The sequence below is a fragment of the Panthera onca genome, chromosome E3 (genome assembly GCF_046562875.1).
Source record: "Panthera onca isolate mPanOnc1 chromosome E3, mPanOnc1 haplotype 2, whole genome shotgun sequence".
Lineage (NCBI taxonomy): Eukaryota > Metazoa > Chordata > Mammalia > Carnivora > Felidae > Panthera > Panthera onca.
This window is the reverse complement of record NC_138354.1, coordinates 40332257-40360248: the sequence shown is the minus strand read 5'-3', so window position 1 is coordinate 40360248 and position 27992 is coordinate 40332257. Positions and strand designations below refer to the sequence as shown.

General features: G+C 44.6%; 1 protein-coding gene across 2 annotated transcripts; it reads right to left on the bottom strand.

Annotated features, from left to right (window-relative positions):
* Positions 1-6: 6 nt before the first annotated feature.
* MEIOB (meiosis specific with OB-fold) lies at positions 7-27992 on the bottom strand. Of its 2 annotated transcripts, none has more exons than XM_060648053.3 (14): positions 27882-27992; positions 25022-25098; positions 23379-23436; positions 20857-20988; positions 19113-19185; positions 16816-17011; positions 13620-13720; positions 12673-12725; positions 12481-12576; positions 8423-8524; positions 7758-7911; positions 4718-4901; positions 3925-4011; positions 7-389 (listed from the first exon to the last, which is right to left on the bottom strand). In XM_060648053.3, exons 2-14 carry the CDS (start codon positions 25088-25090, stop codon positions 279-281), a joined length of 1416 nt encoding a protein of 471 aa, XP_060504036.2. In that variant the 5' UTR covers positions 25091-25098; positions 27882-27992; the 3' UTR covers positions 7-278. The 2 variants fall into 2 exon arrangements, with proteins under 2 accessions (XP_060504036.2, XP_060504037.2); XM_060648054.3 differs by having other exon boundaries at positions 7758-7884.

The window sequence follows — 27992 nt, the reverse complement described above, 5'->3', positions numbered from 1 at the left end:
TGTGGGGAAGATTAAACTTGTTTATTAATTCATGCAAACGTTTTCCAACTTGGGCAAAGCTGGAAGAAAAGGACTTCTGACAAAGGAGCTGGGTTGTATGAGAGATTTTAAGATTCACCCCACTCAACCAACTCCAGAAGGTAACATAATAACAATTTATAGAAACATTTTTACCACATTTGAACAAAATACAATTTCATCCATAATCTTCAAACTCGTTTTCCACTTTCCAGGGAGTCGAAGCTCATATCCTTGTTCAGAGTTTAAAATACCCTGTTTTAAGTATTTCCTTGTCCAGACAAGTTCTTGCTTGCCTCAGTAGGGTCTGCAAGCTTACACGAGAGCACGCTAACTCTCAGTCCACCCCTTGCTCTATGTGATAAAAAGAACTGCAGGGAGAAAAGAGAGAGAGGGGGGGGAGTTAACTTTAAAAACCACCACGTATATAAAGTTGAAAACCAGTGAGCACAAGAGAACCACGATGAGCTGTTCTGCAGGTGTGAGCATACACCTGAGAGAGTCCCAGTCTCAGGGCCAGTTTGGAGAGAAATTACAGATGTGGCTCCTGATGCTGATTTTGTAAAAATCTATGTTATTTGTTTCATGGCATTTCTCTTTGGTAGGAAAATTGGAGTTTCAAATCCAATACTTAACAAAAAGAAGGGTTTAAAGTGTCTTCAAGGAGCACCCGGCTGGCTCAGTCAGTGGAGCACGTACCTCTTGATCTCAGTGTCATGAGTTCAAGCCCCACGTTGGGTGCAGAGGTTACATGTGTACAATCGTGCATAAAATAAAGTGTGTCAAGCCAGCAGCTGTGACAGATGTTAACCCGTGGTGGCGACCTAATCTGCCAGGCTATGGGGACGTGGTGATGTGCTTTATTGATAACGTCTCCCTTCTGACAATAAAGCACCTTCACCAACATTTTATTTAACGCAGGGCAGAAGGGCACATCAGCTAGCTCGTTTACTTTCAAAGACTACTAGGAAAAGACTCCTGGCAGGAAACACTGCAAGACTGAACTGGGCAACGAAGCTCCGTGGGCACCTTCCCACAGAGCGTCCCCACCCCCTCCCCCAGTCGGGGTGCGGCTGGCCCGAGCGCTGGAGCTGCCTCATTCGGCAGCACTTTTCAGGGCCTTGATGGAGCGGTTTTGAAGTTGCAGGAAACAGATAGTGAAGCAAATAGTGGTCCCGCTCGGAGAAATCCAGATAAACTCCATCTGGATGAGGACTCGACCACTCTGCCCTGCAGAAGGACCACTCTGCAGGTGCACAGAAGCCCACTTCAGCACTGCTGGTAGCCTGCCTTTATGCCTCTTCTCCCGGTTCTCCTCTGAATTCATTCAGGGAGGACACATTCCTGGTTTCTTCACTAACTAATGAATTGAATTAAATCTTTGATGTGTTCATTTTATTTTTGTATGACAGTCATGGCTTTACCCTTTTTGGAAATCATTTGACACTAACATCAGACTTAAAAGGACCTGTAGTAATACACCATGTGTTTTAAAACATTAAAATACCTTCTTTTGAAATCCCTCCAACTAAACCATTTGAAGTAGCCATAGTTTTGTTTGTTTGTTTTGAAGGAGAGAGAGAGAGAGAGAGAGGGAGAGAGAGAGAGGGAGAGAGAGAGAGAGAGAGAGAGAGAGGCAGGGGCAGAGGGACAGAGAGAATCCCAAGCAGGCTCCACACTCAGCGCGGAAGCCAGTGTGTGGGGCTCGATCTCACGAACCATGAGCTCATGACCTGAGCCAAAATCAAGAGTTGGACACTCAACCGACTAAGCCCCCGCAGGCACCCCTATTTTTAATTGAAATATGCATATACAAAATATCCCATCTGTACAACAATACTTTTTGTCATTTTTTAACTGATTTAAAATAATTGATAAATTGTATTTGATTCTCAAGATCTTTATTACATTTTTTAATTTTTTTAATGTTTATTTATTTTTGAGACAGAGAGAGACAGAGCATGAACAAGGGAGGGTCACAGAGAGAGGGAGACACAGAATCTGAAGCAGGCTCCAGGCTCTGAGCTGTCAGCACAGAGCCCGACGCGGGGCTCGAACTCACGGGCTGTGAGATCATGACCTGAGCCGAAGTCGGCCGCTTAACCGACTGAGCCATCCAGGCACCCCAAAATCTTTATTACATTTTGTATTATGATCATTTTAAATTTTTAGCTTATTTCTGAGAGACAGACAGAGAGTGAGCAGGGAAGGGGCAGACAGAGGGGGAGACACAGAATGCCAAGCAGGCTCCAGGTTCTGAGCTGTCAGCACAGAGACCAACACGGGACTTGAACTCACAGACCATGAGATCACGACCTGAGCCAAAATGGGCCACCTAACTGACTGAACCACCCAGGTGGCCCTGTGACATGACCATTTTATATCTGCTTAAAATCTTTGTTCAATCTGACTTAAATACTTTTTAAAAATATTCTTTGGGAAGGTACAATATTTACTTGAGAGCAATTTATTGGTATGTTTGAATTGAGTTAGGGAAACTGCAAGTAACTTGCCATGAATTTAAACTGATCAAATTCATTAGCAACTTGCACCTCCTACTTGGAGGGAAAACAAAGTCGGTCATAGATCTGAGTATATTCTGAGTTGGGAACGGACAGTATTCACATGGACCCATGCTAATGGTGGAAGAGACACAGCATATCCTTGCAATTTCCCCCTTAGGCCTAGCAATGAAGAAGTCTCAAAGCAAGGTCCTAGAAATATCAGTGAGACCATAAGTAACTCCATGTCAGTAACCCACTCGGATATGCTTGAGGCCACAAGGAAAGAAGCCACTGGAAAATGGGAACACCTGCTTCTGAGGCTGGGCTGGTGGAGATGCAGTGTTCTCAAAGACTATTTTAGAGTCTCTGTGAGATCACAACTACTTCCGTGATTATACTAAGACGCGGTTGGCCTTTTTACTCTCATTCTTCCACAGAACACACGGTGGTTTTCCAGAGGCTATGGAACATGAGATGACGACATTGCAGACTGTTAAAGGAATGTGTGCTCATGAACATGTTTTAGGTTGTTCTCGATGTTACGTCCTCGTGCAGTAAATACAGACAGATATAATTCTCTGAAAGAGGAGCTTGAAAACTTTGAAGAGTGTGAAGGAGAAAACTTTTCAGACTGGCAGAAGGAGAGGAGTCACGTAGGCTGCAGCCCTATCTCACCTGTGACCTGGCACAAGTAGCAGTATTTCTTGGTCCCATTTTCCGCATTTGCAAAAACAACAGGAGTTTGTCTCAGTCCCCTTTCCCCTTTAATACTAAGATTCTGTGACACCACCCCCTCCCCCCAATGCTGTGGCCCTGCTCTGGTTAGAGCAGCAGGATCACAGCGTTTTAGAGGGTCACAGAGGCTGAGTGGCGGGATTAGAGTTCAAACCCGGAGACTGTGTAGCCCCCCGCACCCACGCATGTGACCGTGCCATCCAATTCTGCTTACTGAATTGAGGGGCACCGCCACACAGGTGGGGCAGGACGAGGACCAGCTTTGACAGCCCAGTGCACTGCCTTGGAGTTAACATAACAGATAGTGTCTTTGTTGGTCTATTTCTTTCTTTCTTTTAAAGATCCTCTTTTTAAGTAATCTCTACACCCAATGTGGGCCTTGAACTCACAACCCTGAGATGAAGAATCCCACCCTCCACCGACTGGGCCAGCCAGGCACCCCTTGCTGGTCTATTTCTTTGGTGTCCTGTGGAGTCCCTTTATACTTTACGGAAAAAAAAAAAAAACCAAACAGATGACTTGCATTGTTTCCACAGTAGCCAAGTCCTTCTGCACATGTGGAATTGGGCATTAAAAATAACAAATTCCCGAACTTTCTAGGTCTTACCCTAGGATTTTCTTATTACTTGAATATAGAGAGTAACATAGTACTGTAAAATATACTAACTTTTAAGTAAAGTTTGCTTCTCTCCAGGAGAAATTGCCACTTCAGCGCTGTTTTCTGTTCATCCGTCATTGTAAGAAACTCATTCACCTGGTTAAAACGATCAAACACACATTTCCGAAGTCTGTATAAATAACTCATCTTGACAGCAATGTGGAGCTTCACTTTGCTCCCTTGACTGGGATTTTATTCACACAAGTGACAGCTCAATTCTCTAAATGGAGGAGAGGTCAAAAAGGCTCTGAAGGAAACCCCTGAAGGGAGTCAGGTGGCTCAGTCCAGAAAACTCCCCTTCACAAACTAGAAACCGCTTGGGACCGAGGTTTAATGGTAAACTTCAGGAGCGGGTTCTCACCATAAAAAACACATGCCTGTCATCAAGCCCACACGCCCCTAAGTCTCTGCTGCCGTCCCGATGGAGGCCACCGTGTGCGCTGACTGCATCGGGCTCACTTTGCGCAGCTGGTCGTGGCGCGTCGCCAAACCCTCCTGTCTCACCACCGATCAGCACCCCCCAATGCGCTGTTCTGCCCCCTGTGACTACAGAGAAGGTCTTTCTCCACTGCAGCCAACAGCCTCCAACACCATTCCCAGCAGCGAGATCAGCAGTGATTGGCAAACGTGCAATTATTTCTTCACTAAAGCAATGCGTGTTTCCATCACGACTGATTTTTTCCCCCAGACCTCTTTATTAATGACTTAATTTCTATCAAATGTCCACTGAAATAACCTATGTTTGGGGGAAGAGAATTCAATCTGGAATTATTTCTAAACAATGTTCCTTTCTGCTACTTACCGTGCAGCCTAAAGTCTCCTCTGCAACACCTCCCGTGAGGCTGCAGGCATGGAGGGTGCCTGTGTGGTCAGTGACATCAATTAGCAAGTGGAAGCTGCGAAAAGCAGATTTAAGTTCCAAAGAATCTCGGTGGCAAGCAGTGCAGGGGCCGGATGCTTCCTTCATAACGTATCCACAGCCCGAGCTGAAAAGAAACAAAGACAGTGATAACAGGTGAGGGCGTAAATGACCAACCTGATCTCTAGCTGAAGAACCACGTTCCCTTAAAAGTCTAAACCAGAGGAAGGACTTCCGGAGCCCTTAGAGCAACGCGATGCCAGACGGACGGGAGAAGCAGGCAACACCACAATTTGCGGTCAATCCCATTTTCCACTGCCCTGCATCCCCCTGCTGGGGCTCCTTCACCCCTTCCCTTCTGCAGACAGCGGCAGGACAGGCTCTCAGCCCTGGAAATCTGTCGCGGCCTATTCCTTGACACTGCAGGTACGTCCGTCTAGTCTCCCTGGCTCAGGGCGCTGAGGGCAAGGATCATATCCTGTCCCTGGAAAGCCCGGGTTCGACAAATGCTCACATGATGCTTCTGTACTAGGCCTCCACATGTTGACAGAAAAATCCCAGGGGTGGTCAAGTTCACACCCTGAATGCTGTTAGTACTGCCAGGAGCCCACTCTTCTCTCTTTAGGGGAATTACATGCTGTTCCATATGTTTGGAGCAGTCTGCTTTAGCCACTTGGAACAGAAAGACCGACTCAAGTTTCTCAAGTAGAGGGGCGATCTGAAGACGGTGCTTTCTTGTCTGGGCACGTATCACTTTTAAGCTAAATTTCAGATGCTTTTCCTCACGTATCAATATTAAAGATGTAGGAAAAAATGAGAAAGACATTAAAATTTTCAAAAAGTTTTTGAAAAATATTTTTCAAAAAGTAAACACCTGACATACATCGCCACCTCCACACTGGTTTTTTTTTCAACTTTAATACCAAATCATAAAATGTTTTTAAAATCCATAGATCAGTATCCTGACTGTGGTGGTAGATACACAAAGCTACACATGTAATAAAACTACATAGAACTTCACACACACACACACAAATGACTGCATGTCAGTCTGGTGAAATTTGAATAAAAATCATCAGATTGAATTAATATCAATACCCTGGCTATGATGTAATACTATAGTTTCATAAAATGTTACCATCGGAGGGAAGTGGAGAAAGTGTCCATGGATTCTCTTTATTAGTTCTTACAACTCCATGTGAGTCTACAACTATCTCAATAAAATTTTCAATTACAAAAATTCATAGTAACGTCCTAGATGTTTCTTGCTAAGCATCTTTTGGCTAAGATTATTAAATCTACTGGCGTTTGCTTTTGTACAATAACTTTGACCTAGGAGAGGCTAGAAATCATATTTACCATGTGGCTGAAAATAATTTTTTTTAAGAGAGAGAGACGAGGGAGGGCAGAAAGGAGGGAGGGAGGGAGGGAGGGAGGGAGGGAGGGAGAGAGAGAGAGAGAGAGAGAGAGAGAGAGAGAGAGAGAGAAACAGAGAGAAATACCACACGGAGCAGAGACAAAGAGAAGTAGGGCTCGAGCTCATGAACCATGAGATCATGACCTGAGCTGAAGTCAGATGCTTAACCGACTGAGCCACCCAGGCGCCCACAGCTGAAAAGAATTTTTTTTTAAATGCTAAGGGCGTCTGAGTGGCACAGTCTGTTGAGTGTCTGACTCTTGATCTAGACTCAAGTTGTGACCTCACGGTTTGTGAGTTTGAGTCCCAAGTCGGGCTCTGTGCTGAGGGTGTAGAGCCAGCTTGGGATTCGGTCTCTCCTTTGCCCTGCCCCTCCCCCATTTGTGGGTATGCACATGTGCTCTCTCTCTCTCAAAAATAAACAAGGAAAATTTTTAAATGCTGTCACTTGTCATCTCAGTTCGAAGTTTCTGGCAGTATTATATCTTTTTATTTTGTGACTACAGAAACACAGCAAATCAAATTTTACCTTAAAAGACAATTATAGGGGCACCTGAGTGGCTCAGTCGGTTAAGCAGCTGACTCTTGATTTTGGTTCGGTCATGATCTCATGGTCATGAATGGAGCCCCACATCATGCTGAGCATGGAGCCTGCTGGATTCTCTCTCCCTCTCTCCCTGCCTCTCTCCCTTGCTCTCTCTCTCTCTCAAAATAAATAAACATTAAAAAAGAGAGAGAGAGAGAGAAAAAGCTTGGGCACCTGGGTGGCTGGGTTGGTTGAGCGGTCTGACTTCAGCTCAGGTCATGATCTCACGGTTTGTGGGTCTGAGCCCCATGTTGGGCTGAGCTCTCAGCACAGAGCCCGCTTTGGATCCTCTGCCCTCCCCTCTCTGCCCCGCCTCCATTTTTGCATGCTCTACCTCTCTCTCAAAAATAAATATTTAAAAAAAAGGAACTTTTTCCCAGCTAGCTCAGTCGGTAGAGCATGAGACTCTTAAAAAAAGGAACTTGTTGTTTAAAGGCAGTAATAGGGGCACCTGGCTGGCTCAGTTAGTGGAGTGTGCGACTCTTGACCTCAGGATTATGGGTTTGAGCCCCACACTGGGTATAGGGATTACTTAAAATCTTTTTTTAAAGGCAATTATTGGGGCACGTGGGTGGCTCAGTTGGTTAAGCATCTGACTTCAGTTGAGGTCATGATCTCGCGGCTTGTGAGTTCGAGCCCCACGTCAGGCACTGTGCTCAGAGCCTGGAGCCTGCTTGGGATTCTGTGTCTCCCTCTCTCTCTGCCCCCCACTCATTCTCTCTCTCTCTCTCTCTCTCTCTCTCTCTCTCCAAAGTAAATAAACATTAAAAAAAATTTTAAGACAATTATAATCTTTCTATCTAAGTAGTCTGTCTTGGAAACTTAAGTATGGGTTATTCATTTATACCTTTCGTTCAAATATATACCCACTGTTATTTCAAAGAATATCTTTAACTTTTGTAGGGCTTAAAATTTATTAACATTAGTTGGTCTTTATTTCTTACAAGAATGACTTTGCTGACAGTAATATGTCTGCTTACCATCGGCATCGAACAACAGTTGTGGTTGCACCATCAATGTTCAGCGTAGAGATATGAGCATAAAGAATCCCGTAGAAAGGGTCAGCTTTCCCTTCATTCTTCAAAGCTTTTACCTTTAATTGTTCAACTGTATAGACATCAACTATTGCATTTACTAAAAATAAAAAGTAATTAACAGCTCTCTATGTATTCAAAGAACTCCAAAGGATTGTATCCAAATAGAAAAACTATAAAGTTCAAATGAGAACGTGTAGCAGGTTCAGTTAAGTAACAGAAAAATTATTATATCTGCTATATTTAAACCTGATTATATAAATGGACATAACAACAAAAAAATAAGCAAAAAAAAAAGGAAAAGAATGGGAATTTTAATTCATTTTATTTCATTGAAGACTTTCTGGTCATAAGACACCAGTAAAAGCGTGGGAAGGCAAGCCTCAGAGTGGGGCATGCCAGCAATCTGAGAGGATAAAAAGGACTCCTATCTACATACATAAATAATTCTTAAAAGTGAGTAAGAAAAAGACAGTCAACTCAAGTTTGTAGCTCCCATGAGATTAAAAAGTGGAAATATAGCAGTTACAGAATAAGAATATGGTATCTTTTACTGTGTAAAACAAAGTACTTCCTTTTAAAAATCCAAATAACATTTAAAGGTCGCTTACAATTTATGGAATCTTTCAGATAACTGTCGATTTCACCATCCAGAGGATTTGTTTCTTTATTCTCTCTTATAAAATTCAACAGGATGTTAGCTTCTGGTGTATCTTAAATCAAAAATGCACAATAAGTGAAAAACAATGAATCACTTTTTATTTTTATTTTTTTTTTTTTTTAATTTTTTTTTTTCAACGTTTTTTATTTATTTTTGGACAGAGAGAGACAGAGCATGAACGGGGGAGGGGCAGAGAGAGAGGGAGACACAGAATTGGAAACAGGCTCCAGGCTCCGAGCCATCAGCCCAGAGCCTGACGCGGGGCTCGAACTCACGGACCGCGAGATCGTGACCTGGCTGAAGTCGGACGCTTAACCGACTGCGCCACCCAGGCGCCCCGAATCACTTTTTAGATAACTGCAAGTGATCCAAAATGATTTTCAATAAGTAAAGGCATATGAAAACACAAATAGGATATTGTGCAGCCATCAGCAATCTATTCAGTGAAGAGATGTAGACCAGACAGTTAAAGGGCAGCTTACAAAACTATGTGGAACAATTTCCTTTAAATTAAATACACACACACACACACACACACACACACACACACACACACACAAATATGCAAGGTTATCTGGAAGAGTATGTATCAAAGAAATGATTCTCTTGTAAAATAGAAGGAGTATAGGTGTTGTTTTCCCTTTTTGCTTTTAGTATTTTCTGAATTTTATATGCATTTCTTTTCTGATCAGAAAAAAATTTTTAGGGGCACCTGGGTGGCTCAGTCGTTTAAGTGGCCGACCTCAGGTCATGATCTCGCGGTCCGTGAGTTCAAGCCCCGCATAGGGCTCTGTGCTGACAGCTCAGAGCCTGGAGCCTGTTTCAGATTCTGTGTCTCCCTCTCTCTGACCCTCCCCTGTTCATGCTCTGTCTCTCCCTGTCTCAAAAATAAATAAAACGTTTAGGGGCGCCTGGGTGGCTCAGTCGGTTAAGCGTCCGACTTCAGCTCAGGTCATGATCTCACAGTTCGTGAGTTCGAGCCCCGCGTCGGGCTCTGTGCTGACAGCTCAGAGCCTGGAGCCTGCTTCGGATTCTGTGTCTCCCTCTCTCTCTGCCCCTCCCCTGCTCATGCTCTGTCTCTCTCTGTCTCAAAAATAAAAATAAAAACATTAAAAAAAAAAAAAATTAAAAAAAAAAAAAAAACGTTTAAAAAATTTTTTTAAATAAATTAAAAAAAAAAGGAAAAGAAAAGAAAAAAATTTCATTTGAAAGCCTTGCTCCTCGACTTGGATTACAAGTATTCTCAGGAATAGTCAGAATATGTACCAGAAGGTTTCCGTGTGACCCCGACACCTTCAGCCCAAGCCCCCAACCTCCAACACCTGCCGACCTTTCAGCCCTCCCTGACCCACTCCAACACTCTGTAGACCTGCCATTGCAGGGGGCCCCTCCCCACTGAGCCCCGGGGCAGAGGCAGGCACTTATCCCTCGCTCCTGTTCAACCAGGAGTCCTATCACTGAGCTTTCACAGAACCATCCTGAAATTCCTTGTGAGCGGCGCTTCTGCCTTTCTAGCCCTGAGGCTCTCATACCCAGTACAGTGACTGTCCTTTCACTCATCTGACCATCCATCCATCGTGTCCGGCCTTGTTCCAGAAAGGACTCACATCATCTCAGTGCTTGGCAAATAAAAGGCATTCAACAGATATTTGTAAGTGAGTGAGTGAATGAATGCGTGTTTCAGAACCACGGACGGAACTGCGGCACTGGAGACAGGGGCAGGGGCTGGACCGAGGTCACAGAAATCCAACCACGGCCCCCACCCCCACCCCCTACCCCCCTGCAGGCGCGGCTATGAAGATCCCTGCCGACGACAAGGTTCTCAGGCCTGTGTGGTGGACACTCACAGGGCAGAGAAAGCCATAAGCAAAGCTAGGATGACAGTTTAAGCCAGTAGAGGTTTTTGATTTCTACTTGGCTGGAATAGCCCAGGAAATTAGAAATAAGGGTGATTAAATATGCACATGAGGCACGCCTGGGTGGCTGAGTTGGTTAAGCGACCGGCTTCACCCCAGGTCATGATCTTGTGGTTCGTGGGTTCGGGCCCCACGTCAGGCTCTGTGCTGACCGCTCAGAGCCTGGAGCCTGCTTCGGATTCTGTGTCTCCCTCTCTCTCTGCCCCTCCCCTGCTCACGTTCTATCTGTCTCAAAACAAACATTGAAATTTTTTTTGAAATATGCACATGAAAATTCACACACCCTCCTGAGTACTCTCCTTTTCTCTTTGAGAAACAGGTGTCTATTCTAGTGATGCTGGCATTGCTCAAACACTTTGACATTTCACCTTTGCATCTGTTTTCAGAACCAAATAGACAACATCCATTGAATATGTGTCTCATTAACTTAGCCTTGAGTTTTGTCCTAGTGAGCTTGATATCCTTTTCCAACAGACAAACCCAAATGTCTTTTAGAAATTTTCCCAGGCCTAATTTACCCTTAAAGGATGGAGATTTTTTAATCATTGACATTACTCTATATAATACTATTAAAACTATTAATATTGATAAATTATTAAAAATAATAAACCATAGTATTCCCCTCAAGGAAAGAAATGGAAAGAAAAGGAACCGAAGAGTGCAGTCTTGTCCTAAATGTTGAGAATAGATCACGGTTGTGCCACCATCGATTTATGAAAAGCAGCTAGAGCGATCCTTTTAGTTCATAGAAAATGCCACCTTCTGCTCCAAATCCTGACCTGGTTCCCCTTCCCTATGACCTCTCATTAGCCTATAAAGCCTTCTTGAGACCCACCCTCCCCTCCGACCTTGACACCTCCTTCTGCCTGTGCTCCATCAGCTGCAGCCACACTGGCCTCCTTGCTGTTCTGCCCACAAGCAGGCTCCCTCCAGCCTCTGGGCCTTTGCACTGGCTGCTCCTCTGCCTGGCGCTCTTTCCTGTGGTTAACCCTCTCACTGCCTCACCACGTCTCTGCTCAAATATCACCTTCCCAAGGAGGCCAACCTGCCCTATACCCACCATGTCATTCTGGCCCCTCCTAACCCCATTCCTCTTTTTCTTCTTAAATACTTCATAATCCACAGATGTGTCATCTTTGTTGTTTCTTATCTCTCTCTCCTGCTAGAACGTGAGCATCACGCGGGCAGAGACATTTGTGTTTTGTCACTGGACCCCAGGAGAATTCCTGGCACACAGCATGTGCACAGCAGACGAGATCTCAACGAAGGCAAGCCAGGGCACATCACATCACCTTCCACAACACCACTTTCAGGGACACGGCGTCCCTGGGCAGATGTGCAAGGTCCAGTGCACTTACGGAGACAACAGAGTCTTGTCGCTTTAGGTCATACTTTAAAAAATTCTGATAATGGTTTGCTCAAAGACAGAAAATTGCTTTATAATTCCCGGTCAGTGTCGATGCTCTGTTAGTGGCCGGCAGAGTGAGCTGCTGTTCGAGAGGGAACGCTGTCGTATTTACATCTTCCTGAGATTGTGAAGGGTCATTCCGGCTCTGGTGCCAGGCTAAGCATTCTATCTGCAGTACAAAGTGCTCTGAGGGTCCTTAAAGGCACCAACCCCTCACGTCTCCCCAGATCCCGCTCCCCAGACTGCATGCTGGACTAAACTGTGACTGCTTTCAACATCCACGCCCGTGGGCCTTAGGGGTATTTCATTCATGCTATGAACTAATGATACTATGTATATGTTCTCAGTACTCCAGTATGAAATTATTTGAATATAGTAAAACTGAATTTATTTTTAAAACAGAAATTTAGGTAATCCAATCAATAGCATTGATCTCTCAGAAATCATTACAAGAGATGATAGTCTAAAAATGAATCTAGTTTTTCACATTTCTTTAGTAAAGACAGCAAAGAGATAGCTTGCTGCAAATTTAAGAAATATAAATGTAAAGCAGATAAAGCAGTTTTCACTTTTAATTCAAATGAAATCCAAGCATTGTTTTCATTCTTAAATATACTGCACAAATACTGAAATGTGTCAGACAGACATTTCCAAAGGGATAAGAAATTTCAGAGAGCCTTTTACCTGGATTAGTTGTAATAATGGTTTTTGAGATTACTGTTGCTGTCATGCAGTTCCGAAATTTGTCAAAACTTATTCTTACATCTGAGGCAAATATTACTGTTTAGGGGGAAAAAGCCATTTTAAAATTATTATGTGTGGGGGGGGGGGTATAAAAAATGACAAACAGTGAACACAATCATCACAGTATCATACCTGTTTCTCGTGGCATCCAGCTCTGTGCAACTAGAATAGATTCATTATCCCAACTGCATATTTTTAAAAAGAAGCAAAAGTCAGATACATCAGGGAAAACTGGCAGTGACCACTTTATTTACCAAAAAAAGAATGTCCTAATGGCTGGAGTTAACGATTCCCCAAGTTATCAAGGCACAAGTTAAGGATGCTGGCTTCTCCTGCATTTTGCAGGATACACGGTCTATTTCACAAAGCATTTAACAACCGCGTGATAAATCATTCCTTTGATACTATTCATCTTTAACAACTTCTGCCCCATCAATTCCATCTTTGCCCACTACTTAGGTCACTCCAGGCGAGTTAGAACTGAGTGACTACAAATTGAAAGCCTTTAAAGTCTGTCAGACCATTAAGAGAGGGCTCCCACATTGGATAAACTGTTCAGGGGACCTGATGGGTTGAAGACCTGTTTCACATTAATGGTTTTTTTTTTTTTGTTTGTTTGTTTGTTTGTTTTTTTGGTGCCCTGGCTTCTGGAGTCTAGATAATGCCACGTCCTACCCTACGGTGCCCCAGGTGCAGCCTGGGACCACACTTGCTTTTCTACCATCTTCCCACAGCCTGACTCCAGGCCGCTACCCAGGCAATCAGGGAAAATCTGGCTGGTTTATTACCAATGGGACCAAATAAATCATTGTTTGTTATAAAGCAGAGAACAAGAATGAACCAGTCACAGTGGAGTCCATCTAAACAATCCCGTGCTGTCTAAAGATCTCATTTTAAGTTAATCTTACAGCACAGAGTGTAACAAGTCAATGTACAAGAGCAAAGTCTCCAATAATTATTTCTCTCCAATCATTACCCCTCTCCTACTATGAAATCCATCATCTTTTTGGTGAAACAAAAGCATTCTGTCTTGGTGATAACAGCAGGGATTTCAGTTTGGAACAGATGTGGGAGGTTACCATATCATTGTAAAAGAAGACTCCGTCTCATCATAGAGTTTCACCTCACACCTCTGGCCTTTTCTTCGGTCTGAAGTTGTAAAGCATTTTGGTTCTCCAACCTTAGGAATGGAAGGAAATAATTATTCTTCACCTATAGTTGTAGAGGTACTTAAATGTTTGTTAATGGAAGTACTCAAATCTTTACCTTTTAAATATCAAATTAAAATATCAAAATAGAAAGAATCACTACTATATATTTGGTGATTTTAAAAGAATCTTCTATCTAGGGGTCATCTGAATGGCTCAGTGCAGCCTGCTTGGGATTCTCTCTCTCTCTGTCTCTGTCTCTCTGTCTCTCTGTCTCTCTCTCTCTCTCTCTCACACACACACACACACACACACACACACACACACACACACACAAACATTTTTAGAAAGCATCTTCTGGGGTGCCTGGGTGGCTCAGTCAGTTAAACGTCCAGCTTCGGTTCAGGTCATGATCTCACCGTTTGGGAGTTTGAGCCCCACATCAGGCTCTGTGCTGACAGCTCAGAGCCTGGAGCCTGCTTCGGATTCTGAGTCTCCCGCTCTCTGCCCCTCCCTCTCCTCCCATTCTCAAAAATAAGCAAACATTAAAAAAAAAAAACAACTTTTTTTAACATCTTTTATCTAAACTAGTTATATTTAGCTGAAGTTATAAGTTACACACTTTGATTGAAGAGAGGTACAGAAATATGTGCTTTAAGACTATGGGATGTTTTCAACATGTCAAAAACAATGCTCCAAGACAAGCCCCTGGGTGGCATCTAGGTGGACTCACTGAGGATAGAAAGTATATTTTCAACACCCTGTGATCCCCGTGGCTTGGCTCAGAGCCTGGCATGGAGTATATGTGACTGAATGAGCTCAGTCTTCCAAGGCCTCAGCAACCTCTTCTTGCTAGCACAGGTATGGTATCAATGCCTTCTTTGCCGCCTCCATAGAGATAAGGTGGTGAGGACCAAATGAGGGACGTAGGGGAGGGCACTTTGACCCCCATCTCGTTTGACCCACATTGCGGATAAGAAGATCACGGAAGTGGAGGTAAGCTCAGGGGCCCTGCTGTCCCCCCAGGGAGTTCTCAAATTTAAGAGCCGGCCCCTCTGACAGCCGCATAGCAGTGGCCCAAGCATGGGCAGTCAGCCGGCTGCTCCTTAAGCTACTGTCACCACTGCATCTCCTGGCAGGGCTGAGCTCCAGGGGAAGGAGCTGAGGAAAGACACAGCTGCCAGCAATAGAGCAGGATCTAGAAGGAAAGTCGGAGGAAAGGACAGCCCGAGGAGGACAGAGGTCTGCCATACCACAGCACACAAGAGAATTACAGGAAAAGGCCTCTAAAGTGAAGAGAAAGACGTAAGAAAGAAGAGAGAAAGGGTTAAAATGTGAAGAAAAGGAAATGAAAGAGGGACGGAAGCAAAATGGCAGAAGAAAGAATGGGAAAACAAAGAGGTAACATCATCCTAGAAAAGAGAGTACCAGACCCACGGCGGTTAAGCAGGAAAAGCTGTTACAGGCTTCTGTTTATACTCGATACTGAGTTTTAGAGAATTCTTACTACATTGTAATATAATGGCATTATATGGAATTGCAGGGAAATTGAGATCATATTTCGCCTTTACCTAAGAAGCTAAAATTGCCCAGGGCGCCTGGGTGGCTCAATTGGTTAAAGGTCTGACTTAGGCTCGGGTCATGATCTCAGGGTTCATAAGTTCAAGCCCTGTGTTGGGCTCTGTGCTGACAGCTCGGAGCCTGGAGCCTGCTTCAGATTCTGTGTCTCCCTCTCTGTCTCTCTGTCTCAAAAATAAGTAAACATTGAAAAAAATTTTTTTAACAAGATAAATTGCCCAGAAGGAGATCTCTCCTATTTTTAAAAAAATTTTTAAATGTTTATTTGTTTTTGAGAGAGAGAGACAGAGCATGAGTGGGGCAGGGGCAGGGGCAGAGAGAGGGAGACAGAATCGAAAGCAGGCTCCAGGCTCTGAGCTGTCAGCACAGAGCCTGACGTGGGGCTTGAACTCAGGAGCTGTGAGATCATGACCTGAGCCAAAGTCAGATGCTTAAGTGACTGAGCCACCAAGGCACCGCTTCTGTTTTTCAGTATTTTCATATAGGGTATTTATTCCTCTGATCTGAATTATATTGAGGACTCACTATGTGGCAGGCACTGTGCTAGGCTGGGGCTAAGGTGGACAGCAAAGCAGACGTGGCTTCACCATCACAGGTCTGTCAACAGGGAGAATCAACCCTGTCATTTAATACAGAAAAGCAATGAGCAATTACTTACAACATTATCTACATTATCTTCAATACCCAAGGCTATTTCATATATATACATATATATATATACATATATATACGTATATATATATATATATATATATATATATATACGTATATATATGGTCTTTGACTATCATCACTATATATACTGAGGAATTGGTCTTGCTCCTTTCATCTTCTTCATGAGCTTTTTTTAGTGAAACTTTTTTTTTTTTTTTGGTAGGCTTCACACCCAGCAGAGTAGCTTAAACTCATGACCCTGAGATTATGACCTGAGCTGAGATCAAGAGTCAGATGCTTAACTCACTGAGCCACCCAGGGGCCCTGAAACCTTACTTTTGAGATCTGTCTCTAAATGCTTGCCAAGTGACTAGTCTGACCAACAGTTTGAAACTCACTGCAGCAACTGTGAGAGAGAGACGATGATGTGCCATTGGTGAGGGGCTCCGCAGCACCCCACGACGCCTGCATTAGGTCACAGACCGGCCACACAGTGGATATTCTCACCCCCATCTCAGGATATCACGAGCACACACATGAATGGACGACATGAGTTTTCCAACTTCCACTCCTTCAGGAGACTTCCTGCAGATCTTCAAGTCAATGAATTTACCCTTTCCATTCGTGTCTTTATTTAACCCAAGTATGAAAAGCTCTCGTACAGATAGATCATTTATGAGTGTGCTGCATTTCACACTCAAATATGATTTTCTTTTGCTACTCACTCACAGATAAAATGCTACTTTGATGTTGATGAGAACTGGTACCATTTTCTGAATTCAAGTGACTATGGATCAAGAAAATTTACTCCAACTGGTTAATACTTTCCAAACAGAAATGCAGTGATAGGACTCCCTGCCAAAGAGAGGTTGGCTTTGTTGAGGCTTTAACTCACCGACCTCACAGCTGCAAGCACGTTAATAATCTTTCCATCCAGACTGTGTCCATTTGCAACAATATCACCCAGTGAATAGTAATCACGAGACTCTTTAATAGGTAAGTATATCAGAGCAAGGAGCTTGGTGTCCACTTCATAACTGGAACAAACTTTTACGGTGGAGTGATTCTCACTGAGCAATAGTTTACAGTTGCTAAATTGTAAACACACACAGAAATAGTTAATATCAAGTGACTTTCTAGTAGAAAAATATTTCCAGGTTCACATTAAATTATCTTTTTGCTTGTGACTTAGACTATATCAACACAATTTGTACCCTCAGAAACAGTGAAAAATGTTGTACAATATTTTTTGTCTAAAATGTATTTTCATTAAGAAAATGTTCTGATGACCAATCCGTGCCTGAGTTGTAAGCATACGAGTTTCTGACCTTGCCCAAAACTCTGAGCTTCTGGTTTGTTCTCTGTGAAACAGGGGCATAAAAGTACTCTGAAATGTCAGGGTGGGGGTGTCCCATCATTGCCATCTCTTGACACCCCCTGCCCTGCCTGCATCAGGACCGTGCATAGCTTCTTCCTATGATGCTCTCTGTGGAGTAGATGCCCAACATCTACATACTGAACTTGAATCGAGGTGCTCTCCCCGTGCAGCCAATCAACTCCCAAGTCCCCTCCAGGAGCCTCTGTCCAGCCCTCTAACCCAGGCCCTCTTCCCACACCACCCCCCCTACTTCTGTAGGGTTTTATCTTATCACTTCTCACCCCAACTACTGCCTTGTCTCATAAGCTTCCTTCCCCGCTCAGGTAGCTGAAGTGATGTTCCTCGACCACAAATATGAACATATTCTTTCCCAGCTCAAAGACCTTCTGGGCTAGCCATCGCCAGAGAATGAAGTTGGTAGGCAGGCAGGCAGGCAGAGCTGCCTGTGAGGTTTCTCTGCTCTTCTCTCCAGCTTTCCCTCCCACTGCTCCCTGCCCTTGCCCTGTATTCCAGCCACATCAGATACTAGATGATGAGAGTGACACGTACACCTGCACCCGCACTAGTTTTTAGACCAAATATAGTCAAATAGCAACAGTTTCCTATGCTTCAACCTACTATTAATTGTTCTGGAAAATGCCAGGAGGTTTCATGCTTGTTCCCTCTACCAAAAATGCTCTTCATCCTGACCCTCCCTCCATCCATTCATACGTTCATTCCATAAATATCTGCCGAGAGCTATTATGTGCCAAACCCTAGTCTAGGCAGAGGGAATACAGTGGTAAGAAGACGGACAAAACCTTTGATCTCATGGAGCTCACAGGTATGAGTGGGGGACAGACAGCAATGAAACCATTTCAGATCGCAGGTTATGATGATAAGGGCAAAGGGCGAGGTCCCAGCGAGGGACTGGCAGGGCCGCTAACACAAAGTAAATGGAGAAGGCCTAAGGAGGTGGCGTTCAAGTGGACACTTCACTGAGGAGAAGGAGCAAACGTCCAAAGCAGATGAGAGGAGACTGCTCTGTGCAGAGGGAAGTGAAATGCATGTGGTGTCGGTGCACGGAGCCCAGTGTGTTCAGAAAGTGGAAAGAGATCTGTGTGGCTGCACAGAAACGAGAACTGGGGTCTGGTATATGACGAGGACAGAATGGAAGGGAGGAGGGTATGTGTGTAGTGGGACTCTGTCCCACTGACAGCCCTGTACCAGCCTCACCTTTCTCTGGAGAACCGTCCTCCATCAGAAATGCCAGCAGCGGGGAATGGAACGCCGCCAGTGGCCTGCGAACACGGGGCCCGAAGCCCACTACCCTTCCTTCAGGGGTGCCACTCACGTTCCAGAGCTCCCTCCTGGCTCCGGTCGAGCCGCCTCTCTGCTCTACCCTGACCCTATTGTTACAGGCGGCCCCTGACAGCCACCACCTGCACACAAAAGCTCCTCCTGGCTCTGCTTCCAGACAACACGAACTAAGAGAGTAAGGCATGTAGCCAGAGTCGTACCTTTTTGCTATGACACATATACAGGACTTACAAGATTTAGCTCTCCTTCCTGTTGCTCAGCTTTAATGTGACTAGAGTCAAATTTGTCTAAATCTAAGCACGAGAATAAAAGTAACAAAGCCAGTTTTCGTGTACTCCTGTATCAACGTCCATTACTTCACAATCAAAGGTAAATACTGTGAGGAAGAACTAAACTTCTAATTTTCAGGCTGAAGCCTCTACCCTCAGTAAGCCCTCTGCTAACCTGACGCACAGGCACTTAACAGCGACGGTCACTCTCGCACAAAGGCGTTGACTCTGTGCTGGAATATTTACCCAGGAGTTGCCGGGCTGAATTTTTCTTCTCTTTCTAATTCCTTTCGTTGGATGAGAGGATTTTCAATGATCACTACAAGAGGAGGAAAAGATACTATTACAGAAGAGTAACTAGATAAATAAAGAACAGGTATTCCTAACAATGAACATTACAATGTTATTTCTAACTTCTGAGTCAGCGTTACCCATCCTTCATGGTCCTTTTCTTATGGCACCGTGAGGCACAGAAGCCCAGGGTTTGACCATCAATTTGATCCCAGATGACATTTCTTATGTTTTGGGTTTCAATCCCAACTGATGACCTGCATTAACGTTGCTTTGTTGACTAGTCACACTCAGCATGTGATCTGGTCATGACTTGCCCTTCCATAAATCGTATACTTTAAGTGAACTTCACCCCATTCACTGTCGCCTTGGGAAACGAGAGCCTTGGGGCAGAAAGAGCGATACAAAATCCACCTCCTGATTTCAGTTCCATGACTCATCAGCTTTATGACTTAACATTTTAGGGCTTCTGTTTCCTCATTATGGGCTACATGAGACCTCTCTGTGCTGTTTTGCGAATTCCTCACGCAACCACTCCATGATGATCCCTTTTTACAAATAAAGAAATCACAGAGGTTAAATAACTTCCTTAGGTTTTATATCTAGAAAGTAGTAGAGCTAGACTTACACTTGTTGATCCAAAATTTGTAATCTTTTCACTCCACCACACTGAGATCCTACTTAGCTTTATCATTATCGTCAACCTTAATGCTTTCAGAATCCCTTATCTCATTCACCCTCACACCCATCCACATACGGTTTAAAACCAAAATATATCTTGAGCTCCACATAACTAACGTACTGGCATTCATCCAAGAAATGTGTCTCACTGTCCTGGGCCCTGTGAAGTCTGCACAGTTTTCTGCCTTCAGAGTCCACATGTTATCACTCAGTTACAGAGACACTACAAACAATGCTGCCAGCTCACAAGACAAGGGAATAAATGTACGAGTAGGTGCTAAGCCACAGGAACACGTAGTACCCTGCTGGATGCCGCAGCGCTGGAGAGGAATAGTTCAATTATGTGCACTACTCTTCCCCTTTTTTTCCTACCACGAAAGAGGGCTGGTGTACGTGTTGTCTCCCGCACAAGGCTGGAGCTGCCACCCACCGGATGACAAAGTTCTGCACTGACACCAGGCGCACAACCTCATTTAACACTCACGAGAATCTACAGGGCACTAATGCATAGTTGAGGCTCAACAAGGTTAAGAAATTTCCTCAAAGCCATGATGTAAATGAGTGTTGGAACCAGGATTTGAACCCAGATCTGTTTCCAGAGTCCTTGTTTTTTATTACAGTACACTGTCCCATCAGAGGGATCCTGGGATGGGCAAAGGATACCAAAGACTTGGTATTTGAATCCGAAAGCAAAGCTTCTTAAAGTGCCATTAAAATTCAAACATTATGTTTTATCAAAAGCTACTTGGCAGCCTTATCATGTTTGTGGAAAGACACATGGCTATTGCCACAACAGGTATTGATGCAAACTCAAAAAGGAAAGAAACCAAAGATCGTAAAGCTACCTGGTAAAAATACAGGAGTATCACATTAATGGATTTCAAGCAATGAAAAGCTGCACGCCTTCCTTCTGATAAGGTTCTTGAGAATTAGGAACCGTGTTTTATTTTGACTCCCTCAAATACATCACAGGAATAATAGTCTAACAGAAACAGTTTAAGAACCAATGCCCACTTACCACACTCTCCAATCCTAAAGCTGTCAGAAAGAGATCTGATGTAGGCTTCGCTGCCCCAGGACGCTGCATTTACAAAATGGGCTGGTGAGTCCCGGATGGTAAAACTGAAAGTGTACCTCTCTGATCCAACATCTAAGGGAAACCAATGCTTTCATGTTTCAAATGAAAACTCTTAAGTTTGAATAAACAGGATCATTATGATAACAAACATACTCAAACACATGGTAAAAATATTATTTCAGATACAAATTCTACGATGTTATGCCTGTATGAATCTCAAAGCTGCCAGTCGGTAACTCCCCTCACGACTGGCCCCTCTGTTCTCTTTCCCCAGTTACCTGTGGATTTCGAGGGAAATGACACATAGGCTTGAACCATACAGATAGTAGCTTAGGTTCTGCATTTCTCTCTTACTGGTATTATTTTAAACTAAGTCGTAATTCAGATCTAAATTACTTCAAATAAATAAATGTGTGCTACCAAATGCGCCACTAGGGGTCAGCAGGAACATCTTTTCCCCCTGAAATAAAATTTCTTCCCTGCTTTTTTGCTGATTAAAAAAGCAATACAACCATGGGATGCCTGGGTGGCTCCGGACGGTAGAGTAACCAATTCTTGATTTTGGCTCAGGTCAAGATCCCAGGGTTGTGGGATAGAGCCCCGCGTCAGGCTGTAGAACCTGCCTGGGATTTTCTCTCTGTCCCTCTCCTAAACTCACTCTCACTAAAACAATTATTTTTTTAATTTTTTTAAAAAAGTGGGGCACCTGGGTGGCTCAGTCAGTTAAGCAACTGACTTTGGCTCAGGTCACGGTCTCATGGTTGGTTCATTGAGTTCCAGCCCCATGTCAAGCCGTGTGCTGACAATTTGGAGCCTGGAATCTGCTTCAGATTCTGTCTCCCTCTCTCTCTGCCCAACACCCACCCCCCCCCCAAAAAAATAAACATTAAAAAAAATGTTTTTAAATACAACCTAACATACATGTATAAATTACAGGTATCTACCAAACTGTTATTAGCGTTTACCTTCGGGAAGGAGACTAGGTTCAGAAGAGCTGGGGGCTGAATTAAAAAGTTCATTTTTCAACTATATAACTTTCTGTAACTGCATGAATTTTTAGTGAAAACATATTAATACATGTGTAATGTTTCCTTAAAGTCAGTAAGCACGCCTTGTCTCCAAAAGGAGTTTTGTGCATATACGCATAAAAAGTAGTCAAACACCACAGGAACAGCCCTCTACCCTCACAGTCTGATAGGTAAAAATTGTATTTCACTGTTGTGATTTTAGCAAATGTTTAAATACTGACATTTTTCTAATTCATGTATTTTAAGTTATTCCTTTTAGAGCTTTGAAAACAGATATATGGACTTGCTCAAACTATTCAAATGATAATGCTATCTAATTAATCATGATGAAATAAGTGAAGGTGTAAACAAGCATGGGTGCAAGACGACATCTTCATTATTTACATCAAACGTAAGAATACCACATGAAATACGGGTGCCTGAGTGGCTCAGTCGGTTGAGCGTCTGACTTCGGCTCAGGTCATGATCTCACAGTCTGGGTGTTCGAGCCCTGCCTCGGGCTCTGAGCTGAGTGCTGGGAGCCTGGAGCCTGCTTCCGATCCTGTGTCTCCCTCTTTCTCTGTCCCTCCCCCGATCCTGTGTCTCCCTCTTTCTCTGTCCCTCCCCCACTCACGCTCTCTCTCCCTGACTCCAAAATAAATAAACGTTAAAAAAAAATTTTTTTTTTAATTCCATGAAATAAAAGAAAGCTACCATGAGTCAAAAAAAGATAGGCATAATTACTCAGGTGATTCAAACAAAATTTCTGTCTAATGAGAGCTCTGACCTCCCTCCAGCTGTCCAGAAGCACTCAGACTGCAACCTTTAACACGCAGCACTAATGTTTGAAAAGCTAACAGTAATGCGTCGCTAGTTTTGGCATTTTATATGGTGTTGTTCTGTGTCACCTACAATAGTTTGAAAACGAGTTGATTTTGAAAATCTAATTTTAGTCTTGGATTATGTTTTCACAGTCCTAAAAGCTTTACACAGGTCAAACAACTCAGTGAGAACCACTAAAACCAAAGGTAACTGTATTTTCCACATACAAAAAATGGATTTTTTCCACTGGGTGGTCTGGTTGAATAAATATGCAGATGTGCTGCTGGACTTCTCTCCCTCAACACGACTCTATCATGACACATCTGTGCTCAAAACCCCTGTCCTTTGTCATGTTCTGTCTTAGCTGTACCTGTGTATGTGCACCTCTGAGGCTGAGAGTGATCATTAAGGTAGAGTCCTTACTATGGCCACACAGCTGTACATGTCATTAAAAATGATTTTAACGTCCTTCCACATATGGCCTTAAATCAAGTACTTTACCATACAATAGAGAGCATGGCCATTGCCCTCAAGTTCAATGGGCATGAGAGGTTCAATAACTTAAATATACTTTGTTGCAGTCATAAGCCACACTTGATGAAAAATGAAGCAAAGAGTCAACCAGAACTCAGCTTTTTCTGTCCGGAAAGCCTTTGACATCTGTTTTCCCAATAACTATACCAATTATTTTCTGAAAAACAAAAGGGTTATAGAAGACAAATATTAAACACAGATGTAGCTGGTAAATTTAATTTCATGGACTTGTTATATTTTACTGGCTCTAACAAACATCTTTGACTAGGAGCCATTTAAATATATTTACTCCAGACAAACATCTAAAAGAACTTCATAAATGTTCAATTCCACCAGGAATAGTACGAAGCAATAAGACAGTTAACTGCCACTGCAAATATAATCATTTAATACTTAGCAAGTTTCTACTTTACTTTCAATCACTAGGTGGAGTGCAGTCACTGCCCATTGCTATCCATTCTTACTGAATTCATTCAAAACACATGTATATACAGTTTTATTTGCCACGGTCTTCAAAGCTTTCCTTAATATAGGACTTTCTAACAAGCCACATAAAATTGCTTAGCTTTGTAATCCAAACATGCTAAACGGTAATATAAATTTGATTGTAACAAAACTTGTATATTAATGCTAATAAATCTATGCTCTGCAGTCCTAGATCTTAACCTTAAAGATATTAACATCTCCTTAAACATTTTAACGTTCTCTTTAGTGACTACCAAAGAAAAATTGAAAAAGTACTTTAAGAAATAAAAATGTTTTCCTGAAAAGATAAACCTAAACTTACATTACTAATTCTAGCAGCTGATTTTAACCCTGCAATAATCTGTTACATTTAAAATATGTTCATACTTTCAAGACTACCACATTCTAGCTGAGCTATTAACTAGTCTCACTACATTTAGACACACTGCTATTTCTTAAATTCCATATGCATGCAGATCTCACCAAATTTTGTTGTAAAAATACACCTAATGGAAATATCGAGTACAACTTTCTAACCGATGAGGAAATTAACAAATAGCTTACCTTTCAAGAAACACTATAATAGCAACAATTATTTTTTAACATTAACAAACTTCTCATTACACATTATTACAGTTACAAGTAAATTTAATCCCATTTTAAGAAACCGGGTTTGTAAATGCCAGATATAAACAACAGATTTGCTAGGGCAGGGAAGGTAAGGGGGTGTGACTACCTTACGATAATAGGATTCCATCTAGATTTTGTTTGACTAAATAAGTCTTCGTATATTTGAAATGATGGACTCCCCCTGCAGCCCTTCAGTAAAAAATGAATTTTCACATAATATTTCACAACTATATCTGTCGTGTACCTTTAGGTCATAAAAGGAGCCTATTGATAAGTATTTAAATGTATAACTTAAGTACAGTTTGGTCAGAGAATAGATCTTGCTGAGTAAAAATGTTTTAATTTTATTATGCTAAATTGGAGCTGTTAGTAAATATTTAATTAAAACAATACAACTCAACTTGATTATTTTGAACAATTGCTAATCAGACCTACAATGCCCTACCCTCTAACCAAAAGAGAGACTAATTTTCATGTCGCTGACATAATTCAAAGCGGTTTAGGGGTACCTACTATCTAATAATGGTACTGATGCAGTGAGTATCTTATCAATTATATAAGCACGTGTCAAGTCAATAATGTGGATGGAATATAATGTTACCAAATAGTTTCATTAGAGACCCAGACCGCTAGATCTTGAAACCTACCAGGTTAGCCATATTTGGATACAGATCTGCAAGTGCCGTGAAGGTCTTTGATGCAAAGGAATTGGCCATTCTTTTACCTACATTTCAGAAAACATAACTTGAATGCATAAATTAAATAACCGAAAAAACCATGAAAAGTGCCAAGATTTTAAAAAATCGTCTAGGAAAGCCTCAGATTTTTTATTCAGTCTTTGGGTAAAGTTTCTATTTTAACAGTGATACATAAGTCAGTACAGATCAAACCTGTAAAAAACATGTTTCCAAAAGTCCTTTTACAGTTTTGAATGATATAGTTAGGTTGTAATTTTTAACTTTCACTTCCCCAAAACATGTAAATTTAGCAATTTTTGAGCACCCTGCAAGTTGAGAGTTTCAGGTAAAGATGATTCAGTGGGACACTTGCAGACTTAAATATTTATTAGCATAAATCCTACTTTTGGAAATACAGCAAACTCTGTTGGTAAATACCTCAAATCTGGTTACACTGTGTGTGGGAGAGGTAGTGTTTTACCCACATCTCTAGATGGGAAGCTCCATGAGGGAAGGATGGCACCTCGGAGATTTTCATGAGTGTATTTCAAGGCTACCTTGCACATAAAAAGCACTCAATATCTAATGAATGATATCAAAATATCGGATGTAGCTCCTCCCTCAGGGTCATCACTCACTGTACTGTAAGAGGTTTCAGTGTAGCGACCTTTGTCAGCTGCATCGAACTGGTAATTTATTCAATTTCACTTATTTACGTCTGATCTGCCACAGGCCCTGCATCAGGATGGGCAGGGCTGGGAGCTGGTCCCTCACCCAGGAGCCTCAGAGCAGCAGTGAAAACAGAGGGTCAGAGGTAGGACTGGATGTGTACAGCCTCAGGGCCACGGGTCCAGATCCTTAGCAAGGGTAGAGGGAACACGGTGGCAATGCCACGGGGCACAGCTGGGGAGTGCCTGCTCCGAGCTGGCTCTACGCTACAGACATCAGACACAGCAACACAATCTCGGGCTGCCCTACCCCCCATCTCCCAAATTCCCCTTCCTGAGCTCAGGGCCCTCCTCCCACTTTCAAAGGGCAACCTTCTGGGGCGCCTGGCTGGTTCAGGCAGTAGAACATGCGAATCCTGGTCTTGGCGTTGTGAGTTCAAGCCCCATGTTGGGTATAGAGATTAGTTTTAAAAAATAAAAAGGCAAACTTGGTCAATGAAAGATGATTTCTAAAAACAAAATCATTGGGGTGCCTGGGGGGCTCAGTCGGTTGAGCCTCTGACTTCGGCTGGGGTCATGATCTCGCAGTTCGTGAGTTCGAGCCCCGCGTCGGGCTCTGTGCTGACCGCTGGGAGCCTGGGGCCTGCTTGCGAGTCTGTCTCCCTCTCTCTCTGCCCCTCCCCCACTCATGCTCTGTCTGTGTCTCCCTCAAAAATAAACATTTAAAAATTAACAATAAATAAACAAAAGCAACTAAGAAAAATAAAAGGCAACCTCCCTCCGGCCCCTTGTTTCAGGCCTCGTGAGGGCATGGCTGGGCCCTGGGCCCCGCTGCGGGCTCTAAGGCGTCTGGCTCACAGCCGGACCCTCAGGACAAACCCTACCAACCCTCTGAATTTGAGGCCATCGTCCCCAATTCTGAGCAGGCTTGGATGACAGTCAGGAGCAGAGGGGGGGACGCGGGCCCTTGCCACACACCCCGCTGACTTTTTTCTCCGGAGCCCAGAAGGGGTGTGTTACTCGGGAAGCCTGGGTGCCAGGGGCGGTGCGGTGGAGCCGGCCTCAGACTCAGCCGCCACCAAATCCTGTCCTTGGAGGCACTGATCCCAAACCGCCCGGCCGGCCCTGCGCATTCTCCCAACTGCCTCCTGAATCCGCTGGCTTCCGCCACCCCCCTGACCTCCTTACCCCTCTCTGCCTCCCCCTCCCTCCCCTGACCTCCTTACTCCTCCCTCCCTCCACCTTTGCCTCCCCCTGACCTCCTTACCCCTCTCTGCCTCCCCCATCCCTCCCACGCCCTGCCCTGCGCCACGACCCTGACCTCCCTGACCTCCGTACCCCTCTCTGCCTCCCCCTCCCTCCTCCGCCCTCCTCCATCCCCCTGACCTCCTTACTCCTCCCTACCTCCACCTTTGCCTCCCCCTCCCTCCCCTCTCCACACCACAGAGAACTCCTTCAACACTTCGCTCGGTCGCACGCTCGGAGCTCCGTCCCAACGCGGAGGTGCAGCCCTGGAACGTCCAGCTCATCGGGCCTCTGCCAGACCACGCCCCCCAAAACCGCTCAGTCCCCCCGACGCGACCCCGGCACCCTGAGGAGCCCCCCAGCCCTCCCCGGTTCTTCCCGAGACAGGCTCCGCACATCCTGCCGGTCTCCAGAGAACACCGCTCCCGCCGCCCTGCCCGCGTCCCCGCCCGCCCTCGGCGTCCCTCGTCGGCTCCGCGACGCCCGGCCGCGTCCCCACAGCGCCTCTCGGCTCGGCTGCGGGGCACAGGTGCTCGGCGCCGACCAGCGAGCCCCGGGGCCAACTTAAGTGGTGGTGCCGCCGCCGCGGTCCGCCGCACCCCCGCCCCTCCGCCGGCCACCCTCCGTGACACGCGGCCGCCGAGTCCCCTCGCCGCGACGACAGCGCTTCCCGCCAGCTGGCTTCGCGAACCCCGCTTCGGAAGGCCGCGCCCCGCACGCAGGGGGAAGCAAAGGCAATGAGAGCCGCGCGACTCGAACCCCGACTCGCCCCGCGCGACGCGTCGCCGCAGGCCCCTCGCGCGCGCCGCCCCTCCCAGACCGCGCCGGTCCGCGCGCTCGGGGTCCCAAGGAGTGCCCTGCGTCCCCGGCCCCACGCGCCCGGGCCAGGCCGGCCGGGGCGCGACCGCGGCTTTCACCTCAGCCGCCGCGCCCCCGCGGCTCTTCGCGCCCGCCCTGCCCTCGCTCCGCCGCCTCTCCACAGCGCGCGGCGCCGGCCGCCCGCCGCGAGACCGTCAGCGCAGGCCCCG